The 14,861-nt window shown below is 37.2% G+C and overlaps 1 protein-coding gene across 15 annotated transcripts in view; it reads left to right on the top strand.

The window, feature by feature from the left end:
• The window catches only part of COL25A1 (collagen type XXV alpha 1 chain), a 463,262-nt gene that overhangs the window by 357,438 nt on the left and 90,963 nt on the right, over positions 1-14,861 (top strand). For all 15 annotated transcript variants that reach the window (XM_032333117.1, XM_032333109.1, XM_032333114.1 and 12 more), the window contains 2 exons: positions 1,344-1,370; positions 3,378-3,422. In XM_032333117.1, coding sequence (XP_032189008.1) covers positions 1,344-1,370; positions 3,378-3,422 — 72 coding nt within the window. The remainder of the gene's footprint in view (positions 1-1,343; positions 1,371-3,377; positions 3,423-14,861) is intronic.

The following is a 14,861-nucleotide window of genomic DNA, read 5'->3' as shown; positions in this document are numbered from 1 at the left end:
TCTGCAAAATCGAACACAGGGAGAATTTTAAATAGGAGGCATGAAATGGGAAGGAAGGCTCTCTGACTACACAGATATGCCAGATACCCAGCTCATTAAGAAGCTAGCTGGTTGAGTAAATAAAAAAGGAACACAGAAAAGTGATGTTGCACTGTGCACTTTCAATAACCTAAAGCTGATTTTGTGAGGAAATTCTTAGTCTTCCTATGAGGATTACAAAATAATTTATGAGGAACAGATTCTCTGAATGGTCCTAAACGTGGTGTATTTTTAACAAAAATTATGCATGACCAATTCTCCCTCTAATGTGCACTCTATGCTTTCTTTAATGTTACAGAGTATGAATTAAGATGCTGATTAACTGAAATGTCACACATTGAAAATAGGTTAGCCGTTCATTAGATGTAACAGAATACAGAACTAGTTAACATGAAGTCATAAATTATCATTTACCATCACTTATAAAGTGTAACTTTGTTAAAATATACTAACATTAAAAGAATTTTTGAATTAGTAGGAAAATGCTCAATGTTTTATGTAAAAATAGACATAAATAGTCAGAATTATAGCTGGATGTCTTTGTGCTCTTTTCCACCATCCCAAACCTGCATCTAATTCTACATAAAGCCAACAGAATCCCAATGCTGACTTTGTGGTTGAAAAACAGCTAAATCTCAGAACTGCTATATTTCCATTTTATATGTAAATATTCCCATCCATCTTCCTGAATATTCTAACCCCTCCAGTGTGCCCAGTGTCATAGGTTATCGACAACTGACAGCATCTTTTGTTTCCTTTTCTGGTACACCCTCGGTGCCACAGTTGACCTTGGCATCCCCTAGTTTGTAAACAAGTTTTTGTGCCAGTCAGTTGGCCACATTTCATAAGAGGAAGAATCGAACAAAATATGTTCCTTTGTCATGCTATTCAGTGATTCCCTTTGCAAATCTGCTTACTGAAGTTTTGCAGATGCAGAAGTCACATAACGAGCTGCTTGCTGGGAACTGCCTTGCGTTTTCTGTTTCTAGCCACAACTCTAGCTTTCTAAATGAGATGGAGGTGATGGATTTGCAGGTATTTGAAGAAAAAGATGCACCAGAACAGCAAAGATTTTTTTTTTGAAAGGAAAAATTACTACAGATGCTTAGTGTTTTTCAAAAGAAAACAAGAGAGAAGACCTATTGTGTACTTCCAACCAATAATTTCCATTTTCCTTGGCATACAAAACATCAGCATATTTCTGCACAGCATAGAGAAGCTTGCAGACTAGGACAGTTTTAATTGGTCCTTTAAGTTTCAATGGTTACATTATTATGTTAATTGAATAATTTTTCTTTTTTTAGGGTCCTCTGGGGCCTCCAGGACAAAAGGTAGAGTATAAATAGTACGGGGAAGTAATTATACTTGCATTGCCTAATGGCTAGCATGAGAGGTGAATAGAATTAGCTACTGTAAGCCATGCTGAAACATCTTGATTGTGCATTCTTCTTTCTAAAAATACAATCATTTAATGCGAGCCCTTAGATTTCTAATCAACTCCATTATAGGGAATCCAATAAATCCAGAGTAAACTCTTTTTAAGCTCTCTGCCGAACTTTACATTACTGAATTTTTAATGTTAAGCATTGTGACAAAACTCAGAATTTGAAGGGTCATAGGACATGGCAGATCGATTGCATGGTCCTGCTCAAGTATTATGAACAAATGATCGTAGAACAGACCAGAACAGAAGACGTGCTTGTTGTATGGTAACTATATTCCATTGGTCCACAAGTGTTTCCCTTTGCAAGGTAATCTGAAAAATGACTTCCTGATTGGCATTTTCCAGTCATCAGAATTCACCATTACATTCTGATGGAGGTGGTCTAGCACTTCTAAAATTACATCAATATACAGTAGTAAATATATCAGTAGTAGATAGATGGCCTTTTGCCAACAAAATATTGCTAAGTCCCCTTTCCCTATTATAACTCTCACCTCACAATGGGGGGAAAAGGATATCTAACCTACAGAAAACTAAAGAAAACAATTGCATTACAACAGGTGGAAAAGTGATTATTCTTTATCTTTGGAATCCACCAAAGATAGAGACTTTTTATCCCCCAAGTGCTGGGCACGCGGCATCTGTTGAAATATAATCCTACAAAACCAAGTCCAAAGCCAATGAGTTGTGAGACAACTTGTGTATAAGAACACTTTGTCCTTTGCAATAATGTCTCTATTAAGCATGGTGTGAAATTGTAAAGCTACTCTAATCCACATGCAACCAGGGTAAAATTACTGCCTGAGGCTTCAGGAAGTCATTTAATGACCCACTCAATATAATTACCTAAAGCACTAAGGAACTGGCCATCTCAATTTGTTTTGCATATAATGGCTGTATATTTTTATAGTGACTATATTTTTAATAGACTTCCTCTTTTAGAGCAGCTTTAGGTTTGTATTTACTGTTTAAAAAAACTTTTCCCATTATTATTAAAGAAATTTTATTTCATACATGAACTGAGAAAAATCTGTTTTCTAGGCTAGACAAAGAATAAACACATTTTATTTAAAAATGGTTTCTCCAGAGCCTGAAAGGGGAAATGACATCACTATTTGAAAATATTTGTTAATGTTTTTATATTCAGGTAAATGTCATAGATTTTCTCAGGTGATTATTAGCTTTCTTATTCTCAGTTCACCCCACCTACGTCCAACCATTCATTATCACCCCAGTGTGCGTGTGCCCATGTGTACACACGCACACACTTACTTAATATTTGATGTGCTGTTTTTTATTCCTAGTCAGTATTTAACATTTGTAACACCTTTTCCAGTTGTTGGAAGACATATTCACACTCTTCTGGCTTAAATGTACTCCCTGAAAGTCCAGGGGAAAATGCTCCAAATACAGCAAATTTGAGTTTATAGCCTAAGTGCTTTTTTTGACTAATTGTGGAACAAGTGGTTGTTACTTTAATTACCTTTTGTTTTATGGCATTTAAACTCTTGAAATGCAACAGTTACTGCTACTGCTAGGCTTTCCCAGATGGAACTAAGCCTGTTTATTTCTTAAAAGCACCAAAATGTAGAGCCATGTGGTCTTCTGAGAGTTGTGGATCCCAATTTATGATGTAAATTTCTTTAAAATCATATTAGGTTTAAGTGGATATTTAAAAACATGGTTAAATTCAATTCCATGGTTTCTGAGAATGCTTGATGAATCTGCTTACATTACTATATATCTGAATTCCGTGGATATGTATCTGAAACCTTAACCTTTCACACATGTTTTAGCAAGGTAAGGTTATGACTCACATAATTAATACAATACAAATATAAAGTTGAAATATTTTATGATTTCGTCTGCTTAATTTAATCCTGTGTTTTCTTAGGGTTCTGTTGGAGAACCTGGAATTCCAGGGGTGAATGGTCAAAAGGTAAGTTCTATAGACTATTTCTGATCATTTAAAGGGTTAAAATTACAAAATCATTCTAGTTAGTAATGTTAGTAAAAAGTTTGCATACTTATAAAAACACTACATATACTTTTGAAATGTAGGGAAATTATGGTGCAAAAGATCCAAATATTTTAATTTTTAATGATGCATAAAATAGAAACTCTTAGAAATTTTTCCACTTTCTTTTGATAAGTTTTATAGGAATACAACTATATCTTTCTTATACATAGAATAGGAAAAATGTTGTGTTTAACACTAATTGTGATAAACAAAATACACTCCAGTTTATTCTTGGCATGGCAAAAGTAACATGTGTTACTTCTCTCATTAACAAAAGTTATTCTTACAGAGGGAACCTATTGGAATATTCTGAACCTAGGACTAAGCTCTTTTTACTGTTAAGAAAAATCAGCATTTAAATAGACTTGCCAAGCTTTATTAGTACACTTTTATTGTACTGTTAATAATGAACGGGGAATAAAATAAGAAACCCCCACAACTCTACACAGACGTATCTTTGTGTGTGGTTACATCTACTCCTGCAACATATTTACTGGCTGGACAAAGCATCTAGTATCTTCCCACAGGTAGGGCTGCTCTTCTATGCTCCCCAACAGTGCTGACTGGCTTTTCAATCTGGAACCTCACAGAGACCAGGAAAACCATAGGGGCAGCTAACAAAGCCCGTCTACAAGGAGCCAGGGACTGGCTGAGCTAGGGACTTCACGTGTCTCCCACAGGATTTTTGGACTAGGCGTATAAAAGCCTGTGACCCATCAGCTTGCATTCAACAGAAAATTTTAAATCCATGCACTCTGGATAAAATTCTGAAATCATAAGCAGCCCAATATTGACATACAGAGTAGACCTGCTAGGGACTTTTCCATTTTGTCCATCTTTTCTTCTCCAATATGATAATTAACAATCACTATTTAAAACTTGCAGAGGGGCTAGCAAAAAGCATGAGTCTGCCACTTACAGGCCACATGAATTTTGACAAAGTCCTTGAACTCTCTGGCCTCAGTCTCTTCATTTGTAAATGGAAGGCAGTAACAGTTTCCACCTATTAGGGTCGATGTGAGGATTAAATGCCTTTATGACGGGGGGATTTTACAATGAAACTTTCGTTTCGTTTTATTTTGGTGAAATTCTGGAAATGTGATCGATCTGTATCTTAAACAAGGCTCTGTGCTTCCACAATTACTCAATTCGCAGTGAAACTGATGTCCTCAACCAAGGCTTATGGTATCCGTTAGTCCACAAACCAAATACTCCTCAGGAGTGAACTGCCCAAGTCACTGCTCAGTTTACCACTTAATAAAATGCGTATCTGTTTGCTTCACAAATCCTGGTAAAGGTCAAAGCTTAACTTTCTATAAGAGCATTGTAGATCATGGAGGGATACATAAAAATTTGGAATTATACTCATTCTAAGATTGATTTTGAAGTTAGGTAAGTCAAGATAATATTTTTGAAAGGACAGATATGGATATAAGAGAAATGTTTTTAACACTGGTGAAGAACAAAGCTTATACCCTTAAGGTTAATGTTTTGCTTTTTCTTCTTTGCTTCTTTTTTTTTCAGCTTTGGGACAATCATGAAAATTTATAGAAACCTTTAACCTAAAACAAAACAACCTTAAAACTGTCACATATATGTTTATGAAGACTACATATTCTTTATTTTTGCAAAGGAAATATGCAATTTCCTTAGCAAGAGAAAGGAATGTGACATTTTCTTGTCCTAGTCACCAAGGTTAAATTATATTTCAAGGAAATAGTTAATATTTGCAGTTTTATGTCTTGTTATACATCTTTGTGGCATCTTAAAGTGTTTTCTATAAGACCTAGGGAAGCTAAATAATTTCCCACTTTTATGAAGGTATTAGCAAAACGTAGTTTACGATTGATTTTCCTACTCCATAGAATTTAACCTAAAACTTTGTGGATGAAATTTCTGTTAATACTAGTCATTATCTAACATTTGTAATATTTGCTATATTATCTTTAGGAAAATAAAGTGCAAAACCATGAGTCCTTCACTGAAACTGCAAGTCATTTAGACAGTAAAAACAAAGCTGGAAAAAAGAATAATAATTCTGTGATTAAGTATATGAAATATGTTTTGGATGTCTACAATTTGCTTTTCTAAGACAAGAGCTTACAGTGACATAATTTTTTTAAAGCACCTAAATGTCCTCAAACTGTCTTGAGAAAACTTTTTTCCCACATTACAATTTCACTTTCAAAGAAGTATTTTTGTGGCTTAGAAAATATTTTTCAGATAATGGTTAGGGGAAAATATGATTTTCTAGCCATCAGAAACACAACAGAATAACAACTAGAAAATAGAAAGATTTTTCTCTTTTAAAATATGAAAGAAAAATACTTTTTAAAATGTATTTTATTTGTTTTCCATCCATTCAGACTGACAAAATTGGTGATTGGTTTTGGCCAATAAACTTGGTAGTGACTTTTTTTTTCCCACTATTTTCCTTCAAATGTGGGTCACCTTAACTGCTAATCTGAATATTTTTTATTTTGTAATGGTCTTCCAGTTCTTCCGATTGTATTAGGAGAGGACTCACATAACCAGTACCATGGCAGTGAACCCCAATCTAGCTCTTTCTGGCATCACAGTCTACAAAGGGCTCCTGAGCCTCTTTTGTGAAATGTGGAAGGCAGTGTGGTATGGAGGGGAAATGTGTGGACTCTATAGTCAGAGACAGAATGAATGGGTCAGATCCCAGTTCTCATTTGGGCAAGTTAAATGTTTCTAAGGCTCAGGTGTAAAATAGAAATACAGACCTTGCAGTATTAACCAGATAATGTCTCTAAAGTGAAGGCAATGTTACAGATGCTCAATACATGTTACTGTCTGTGGGAATAATATCACACTGGAGGAGTTTCAGCAAATGAGCCCCAGGTTTACCCTTAAGCAGGGAGGAGAAGCCAGTTGAATCATGATAAGAAGAACACGAATATGCAAAATTACTCAGGAAGGTAAAATGTTTCTCTGTCCCTTGCCTCTTTCCCCACTCACCCACCCTAGAGCGCTGCCCTGGGGTCAGTTTCCTTCCATCTCATGGGCAGCCTTTGGAAGACCCTTTTCACATTTCCTTTGTGAAATGAGACCAGGGTTTGCACTTATTTATTTCTAAGTCTCTAAGAGATAGAGTCAGCTGTGTCTCATTTTCAAGTCAACCGGCTTCTAGCATTCTCAGTTCCCATTTCTGAAAGCTCTTGTTTCCATAATTTCCAATTTGTTGTCAGCAGCCAAAGCAATTAGGGTGGGATTTCATGCTAAGTCTTACCTATATGTATGAAAAGTTGTCCTCTTCTTCCCTAGCTAATCGTATTGAACACAAACTTTTGTAATTCTCAGCAATAGATCTTGTTAGTTTAAAGGTGTAATTAGCATTTTGTTTGTGTCCCATTATTCATGATCCCTCTCTGTCTTTCTGTCTCTCTGTCTCACACACCCACATGCATACATGAATAGATACATACATATTATACATATATACATACATATATTTATGTGTATATCTAAATATTTGACCATTAAACCCTACATCTCAGATTTACTGGAAAAGTAGAAGCTTTTAAAAATAACTTTGTGGTAGAATCATCTTTTAAACCATCTTTTAAACTATCTTTTAAACGTTAGTTCCTTTGACAAAATTAATCGCTGTCTCTAATTTTTGATAACCAGGTAATGGGTATTAAGGGGGGCATGCGTTGTGATGAGCACTGGGTGTTGTACACTACTAATGAGTCTTTGAACACTACATCAAAAACTAATGATGTACTATATGCTGGCTAACTGAATATAACAAAAAAAATAATTTTTGTTTATATGTGTGTATCAGAACTTTCAAAATCTCAACTTTTATTAGTGATATTAGAACCCTACATTTTTCTTCTCTCCACATTTTCACATTAATTAGCACCCATAAAAATGAATCATCATAATGACAGTTTACTGGGCAAATAGCACTGAAGAAGAGATCTGGGGACAGAGACAGGGTACATTAAAAGTCTAATTGGTGCACTTAACAGCCTTGTCTGTTTGTTACCATGAAAATAATAATAAATATTTTCAGGATTAAGAACCAATTATTTTGTCTCGGCAAGCTAGAGTATTTCTGAGGCTCCAGAGTCATAGGGATTGTTTCCAAAGCAAAAGACAAATATCAGAAGATCTTATTCATGGATTTTTCTGAAATTTATTATTTTTAAACTTCAATATATAATATAAATAAAAAATGATGCTAGCGTTATCATCTTTTAATAAAAAATGATGTTAGTGTATCATCTACGAGTCTAGCCCAGATAGCTATGTGATTTTTAAGGAACATTAAATTTTAATTAGCTTATAGTTATGGTATTTAGAATTCCTTTTCATCTCCTATCTGTGGATCTCATGGTCTTCACTGACATTAATCCTCACAGCATACTTCTAATGGCATTTTTATTGTAAGTGTATTTAGAGAACAGATAAATTGAAGCTCTCAGACTTCCAAAGGTCAAGCTGTTTATTCAAGTCTGTTCAGTGCACTGTTCGATGAACTCAATATTTTTTATTCTTGATTCACTTACTGTAACAACTAAATACCCTCTTTTCTTTGGCTTCCTTGGCTCTGAATCAAATTCCTGAAGGATTTGAATATGGTATAGTTCTGTTGTTTTCTGGTTGGTTAGTTTAGAAGTTTCCTATAGCAGAACTTATTCAGTGGTCCTTTTATCCAGTACAGTTGTGACTTTCTGACTTTAGACTTTAAGGAAAAATACTCAGAGTAAATGAAGTGATTGATTTCTGATTCCAGATTAATTAATAGTTCAGGGAAAGTATCTTACAGCAATTCAATCATTTTGCAGGTTAAAGTTGAGACGAATTGTTTTTATGAATTTTTCTCTCTTCTGAAGTTAGCAGTTATGTACATTAGAATTCTCAGAATACAGGACTTTTTTTCTCTAGTAACTATAATAATAGGATGCGTTCTTTATTCTAAAAGAGACATCATCATTTTCCTATTACAGAACATTTCATGTAGTCAAATCACTTTTTCCCTAAGTGTGATTCATACATTCTCTGGCATTTTTGCATACATGCTTACTCTTAAAGAGGCTTTTCACTCAATTTTACTTGTTAAGTGGGACAAACAATATTTCTATTCTGCATGTAATTAATTTTACGTTCCTTTAGAGAGGAATGAAAAAGTTAGTTACAAGAGGTAGTTTAATGTTGGCTTGAAATAAATGAAGTACAGTAAAGATTTTTTTTAAACCACTTTCCCCCTGACTTCATTTAGGCATATTACTATAGAATTTGATAATAGTTATCATTCTACAAAATTCTGTCATTCTACTAAAATATCGGGAGAGGGAAGAATGAAAAGTTGGGGAAAGGGATTCCTGGGGAAGGGTGTGAGAGAAGGCAAGCTGCTCACAGACTGTCCCAAAACAAACAAAGCAAATGGGTTTGATTTATGAGATCATCAAGTCCTCTTATTTTCCATTTTAATTGAAAGAATACCATATTTTCCAGAAGGGATTACAAAAATACTGATTTACTACATCTGATTCAATTGTGTATGTAATCTGGGAAAGCTTTTAAAAAAAACTTCCCATAAATGTGTCCACTGATTGACTTGTTGATTTTTTTCAGTCATCCATACAGCCCTTACTACTGGGTACCAGGCACCATCTCTCCCAGTCCTCATGGAATTTCCAGCATAACTGGGGATGGGGACATTAAATAAACAGTTATACCAAAAGCCTGTTATGTCACAATTCTGTTAAGGACTGTGGCAGAGAGTCTGGTGCCCAGAGCCAAGTAATGCCAAGTGATGCTTCTCTGAATAGACAGGTGACTTAGGTGAGACCTAACAGGTGGCCAGCATTTGGCGAAGGGAGAGAAACTGCCCCTATGGTGCACTACTTACAAATTAAATTACAGACAAGCTTGCTCTCAGAATTTGGTTTCCAAAATACCATATTACCAATCATGATGGGGCTTCTGTATTCATCATGGTCTACCTTTTCTCCAAGCTTTCTCCAAGCTCCCACCCCCCACCCCTGCTCCTGCTGTCTCTCTCTGAAATAAATAAATAAATATATAAAAATACATAAATAAATAAAAGGCATTGCAATGAAATAACTTACTGTGACAATCCTAACAGTTTAGCACCTACCCAATTCCGTTCATTTGTTATGAGACCACACTGCCAAGAGATCGTGACCATTTTCCAACTGCGAAACAGTATCAGTATCAGAAGGGTTAATTTGTGAGAAATTGAATTACTTTCAGGATTCTCTTCTCTGTCTTCTCTGCCCATTGCAGAGAACAGAAAAGCGTGGTGTATGTATTCAGAATTTTTTTTTTAAGATTTTATTTATTTATCAGACAGAGATCACAAGTAGGCAGAGAGGCAGGCAGAGAGAGGGGAAAGCAGGCTTCATGCTGAGCAGAGAGCCCGATGTGGGGCTTGATCCCAGGACCCTGAGATCATGACCTTAGCTGAAGGCAGAGGCTTTAACCCACTGAGCCACCCAGGCGCCCCCTATTCAGCATTTAGTGTCAGGTATTGTCCTTAGTGTGGTGTGCATATTAGTTCACTTATTCCTCACGGCAATCCCAGGAAGGAGGAACTAGCATCTCCACTATATTAACGAGCAACTGGGAGGACAAATATTTTACCCAGAGTTACCGAGGTGTTTGTATTAGAGTTCAGCTTCAAAGCCAGGTAGTTTGTTCTCACTGTGCATGACTCTGCTCCCACCATTAAGAATGAGGATCTTAGGGGGTGCCTGGGTGGCTCAGTGGGTTAAGCCGCTGCCTTCGGCTCAGGTCATGATCTCAGAGTCCTGGGATCAAGCCCCACATCGGACTCTCTGCTCAGCAGGGAGCCTGCTTCCTCCTCTCTCTCTGTCTGCCTCTCTGCCTGCTTGTGATCTCTTTGTCAAATAAATAAATAAAATCTTAAAAAAAAAAAAAAAAAGAATGAGGATCTTAGGGTGACTGGGTGGCTCAGTTAGTTGAGTGACTGCCTTCAGCCAGGTCATGATCCTGGAGTCTCAGCATAGAGTCCCGTATTGGGCCCCTGCTCAGCAGGGGTCTGCTTCTCCCTCTGACCTTCCCCCCTCATGCTTGCTCTCTCTCTCTCTCTCAAATAAATAAATAAAATCTTTTTTAAAAAATGAAACTAACTGAAGCCTTTATTAAAAAAAATTAAAAAAAAGAATGAGGATATTAAATTCAGAATAACCTAGTTTTGCTTTTCAGTATTTGTAGGACCTTGGGCAAGGTATTTATCTTCTCTGAGCCTTAGTGTCTTCATTCATCAAATGAAGATTAAAATATTTATCTGAACATTTAATCAGGAAAAATAAAGTAACAAATGTAACTTTATTAAAATGTTAAATATTCTTACAATATTAAATAAGAACCGACTATGTTCCTTTCTGTACTAGGGGCATTAATAACTCCATGACTCGGAAGCCTCCTGGGTGTATAAGCAAATGTTAGTAAGAACTATTATTTCTTTCTACTACTCTTCACTGATCTTTAGAATTTTTCCAGCTGGATATAACCACTTAACATTTCTATTAATAATTAGGCACATTCTCTTCCCAAGAGAAAAAAAATAATTCATCATTCAAAGTGCACATAGATTTATCATTAAGGACTATGCTTTAGGAAAGAAGAAATTAGCTGGGCTTTAAAACTTAAAAAAGTCAATATATTATCAAGGGCGTGTTATGTTGCAAGTCCTAGAATACTTAACAGAACCTCTTTGATTATAGTTTCCTAAAACATGTCTTTGTTCTCAATCTTCTCTCCCCTATAAGCATATACATGGTGAACAATTTTTGTATACATACAGAAAAGACAGTCCTCTATGAAACCATGCTCTCTGGTTGGTTTTTGCTCATTTTTGGTACCTTTCAGAAATTACTTACAAAGGTGATACTGGATAGCATTTCCCTTAGACTCAGGCAAGCAGTGCTTCTTATGATGCCTCCTCTGTCCCTCCTATGGTATAACCCTCCCCACAGAGTGAGGGCCAAGGAGGCATGACTACTCAAAGCCCAGTTTCCCCATTTCTTGATCACATCGTAGGTCCACGACTCAAGAATTTCTGCCTCACGTGTCCTGATTCTGCTTCTGCTTGTATTGGCCTCTTCTGCAGGTCCATAGTCCCGTGAACAACCCCACGGCTGGTGTAGGCACCCCTAAACCTGTTGGTGACCTTGGAGCCGCTCTGGGTGGGGAGCTGTGGGCAAAGCTTGCAGGCTGTGAGGTTCACACGCAGCCTCCAAGGCCCTTCCTGGTGAAGAAGAGGACGGGGGTTGGGAAGAGGAAGAGAGGATATTAGCACTATGGGTTGGAATGTGGAGTCATCCATGTGGACTTCTACACAGACCTTCAAAGATTAGGGGTGTACTCAAGGCACATCATTCTCATTAATGTAAATTTTGCCCAAATTAATGCAATTTAGCTATTTCCTGTGACCACTAAATTCTTAGCTATCTTTTTGTATTTGAATTTCTTTGTTCAAATTATGTTTTGTACATTTCTGTTACATTTCTTAGCAGAACAAAAACTGAAATAAACAGTCATAATTCGCAGGCGTATTTCTGAGAGAGTCCATGCCATAATATTATTGATAAAACTGCTATGTTTACTTATTTTACATTTTTAAACATTTGTACTTTAAAAAAATGAATAATGAAGGTTTGATTACTAGGTTCAGTTTAGTTATTACTTTAATCAGTTTAAGACCCATTTCAGTAGATTATCTGAAACAGAATGTTTTTATTAGGCTCCTGGCTGATAGACCTATCAACTTTCTACTCATTAGCATTCGTATTACCGGTACGGACAGAGAGATTCTAATTTCAGGGAGGGATTTTGCTGATTAGATAAACAAGACAGAGCCTTCTACAGAACGCCAGATTCTCTGACATAGAACCAAACCCAACTGCCCAGGTTTTCTGGTTTTTCTTTCGCCAAATTACAAAGACTCCTCTGCCTGTAGGCAAGGAGGTAGAAAAGAATTGGAGACTTGGCACGCAAGCAGAAGCCTTTTAGAAACTACTAAATTGCTTTACGTAAGAGAGAGTAAAGCTGAATGCCCAGGGTGGTCTAGGAGAGAGGGGAGGAGAGAGAAAGTCAGGGTGGAAGCCAGCAAGTGAGGAAAGCTGCCTGCTCTGTGATGTGAGACCGTCCCAGGAACACCATATCCTGAATTCACAAAAGGCCTGGGAAGAGTGGGGTTTTGGAGGCAACTGGTGAAGAGAACTGACTGACCCATCTGAACTGGTCTGGGACAAAACCACGATGAACCCCAGCAGAAGGGTCCGGGGAGCCCTGGACTCGATACTTCCTTCACCTGTGAAATTGGGCTCTGAGCCGAGTATAATCAGTGTCTGAGGAATAAGGAAATCACCAGGTGACATCTTGAGTCCAGCAACAGCAACAAATAATAATAATAATATTATTATATAGGTATCGTGAGTTGAATGAAATTTTCTAAGTTCCTACTTAAAATAATAATAAAACTACATCTTAGTCCTTTAGAGTGAAGAGAAGGCAAGCATTTAATCTACTCTCACACACTTCAGAGAAGGAAAACTGAGCCCCATAGAAACTTGAGCGATTTGCTCTATGTCACAAGACCAGAGGTGGAAAACCTGAGATTAGACTGGAGGCTTCCTGAAGCCACTTTCCTCTTTCATGCTCAAGTTAAACAGGAAAGAAGCATAATAAAAGTGAATGAGGTTTCTTTTAGACATGAGTTGCTCAAATAGAAGGCACACAAGATGGGGAATTGGAAGGCCTGGGCTCTGATCTTACATCTGCTCTTTGTAGGTATTTCCCTCTGGAACGTTATTCTCTGAATGTGCTTCTTTGTCTGTTAAGAATAACTGGCTTGGGTCCTTTCACCTAAAATAATTCACTATTCTGTGAGTGCTTCTTCTTAGGGAAGAGCAGATGTTAGGGTGAGTTCGTCAGGTAAATGATGGCATGTGTATGCTCTGAAAGGGTCTTGTGGGAACTTTAGATGACACAATAATTAATAGACCCAGCACTGCCCCACCTCCTGCTTGCCACCTGCCCCCCGAGGCAGTTGGGGTGCAGGAAAGAACAGATGGAAGGATATAGGGAAATACGTAGAAGGCCCCAGTTTCTGTACCTACAGACACAACTAGAGCAGGCTTTAGTGCTCTCAGCCATCCTTCCCTGAGAGTTCCGGGGGGGCTCAGGGGCATGAGCCCCTTGGAAGCCATAAAAGTTCTGCTCATTCAAGGCATCTTGCCCCTCGTGGGACTCCTCCGCCCATCGTACTCTGCCCTTCACTTACCTTGAGCTTTTCCTCTGTTCCTCAGCTCGAATGTTCCACACTGACCTATGTGACTTGTAGGTATCACTGCTGGCTTAACACCTCTCCCATCTTTTTCCTGATTCCCCTTCTCTTTTCCCACCAAGGGCTGGCGTACTGTAGTTGAGATGAATCATCTCTTACCAACACCCATACAGGTTTTTCAGTTTCCCAGAAGAGAAGTCTTGCACTGTCTGTCTCTCACCAGGCCTATAAGAGCTTTATATCTTCATGTGGCCTTAATGTATAGGCTTCTCCTGTATTCATTCATTTCTCCATCATATATGTAACTGAACAATTATTTTGTGTAAGATATAGTTTCTAGGCAATGTGGAATGAGGAGGGATCAAAATAGACAGAGCGCGTATTCTCGTGTGGTGAGAGGGTGGAGATGGGAAATAGGGTCACCAGATAATATACAGGATGCCAAATTAAACTTGAATTTTAGATAAACAACCCATAACTTCTGATATGACTATGTCCCGTTCAATTTTTAAGATATATGTAACTTTAAAATAGTGTTGTATATTTGAAATTAAAATGTAAGTAGTTGTTCTGTATCTTGATTTCTCAAATCTGGCATTCCTAGTAGGAGAGACAGATTTGAAACCAAGAAAAGCATACGTTACATGGCAGTTAGTGCAATAGAGAAAATTAAGTAAGGTAGTGGGCAAAGGAGGTGGTGGCGTATCCAGTCAACCCCTGTAGTAAGGGAACATTTGAGCGAAGGCTGAGAGGTGTGCAAAAAGACAAATGACTTTTTCAAAACATTAATAGCACTTATAGGGTGGGGCTAGGATTTGATTTTGTTTTATTGTGTTGTACAATGCTACATTCCTATAAATTTCAAAATACGTAGGTCTTTTTGTGCATTTTGTGTTCATATTCATTTGCCATCAGGAAACCAGAGTAGAAAACTAAACTATACTTGTAAACTGGAAAGAATAAATAGGAATGGAGAGCAGAAACCCCATTTTCTTGACTTTTTCCCCAAACATTTGTTCCCAGAAGTCCCTGTTGGGTGCCTCGCT

This window comes from Mustela erminea, chromosome 2 (assembly GCF_009829155.1).
Source record: "Mustela erminea isolate mMusErm1 chromosome 2, mMusErm1.Pri, whole genome shotgun sequence".
NCBI lineage: Eukaryota > Metazoa > Chordata > Mammalia > Carnivora > Mustelidae > Mustela > Mustela erminea.
This window is presented reverse-complemented; position numbering and strand designations above follow the sequence as displayed.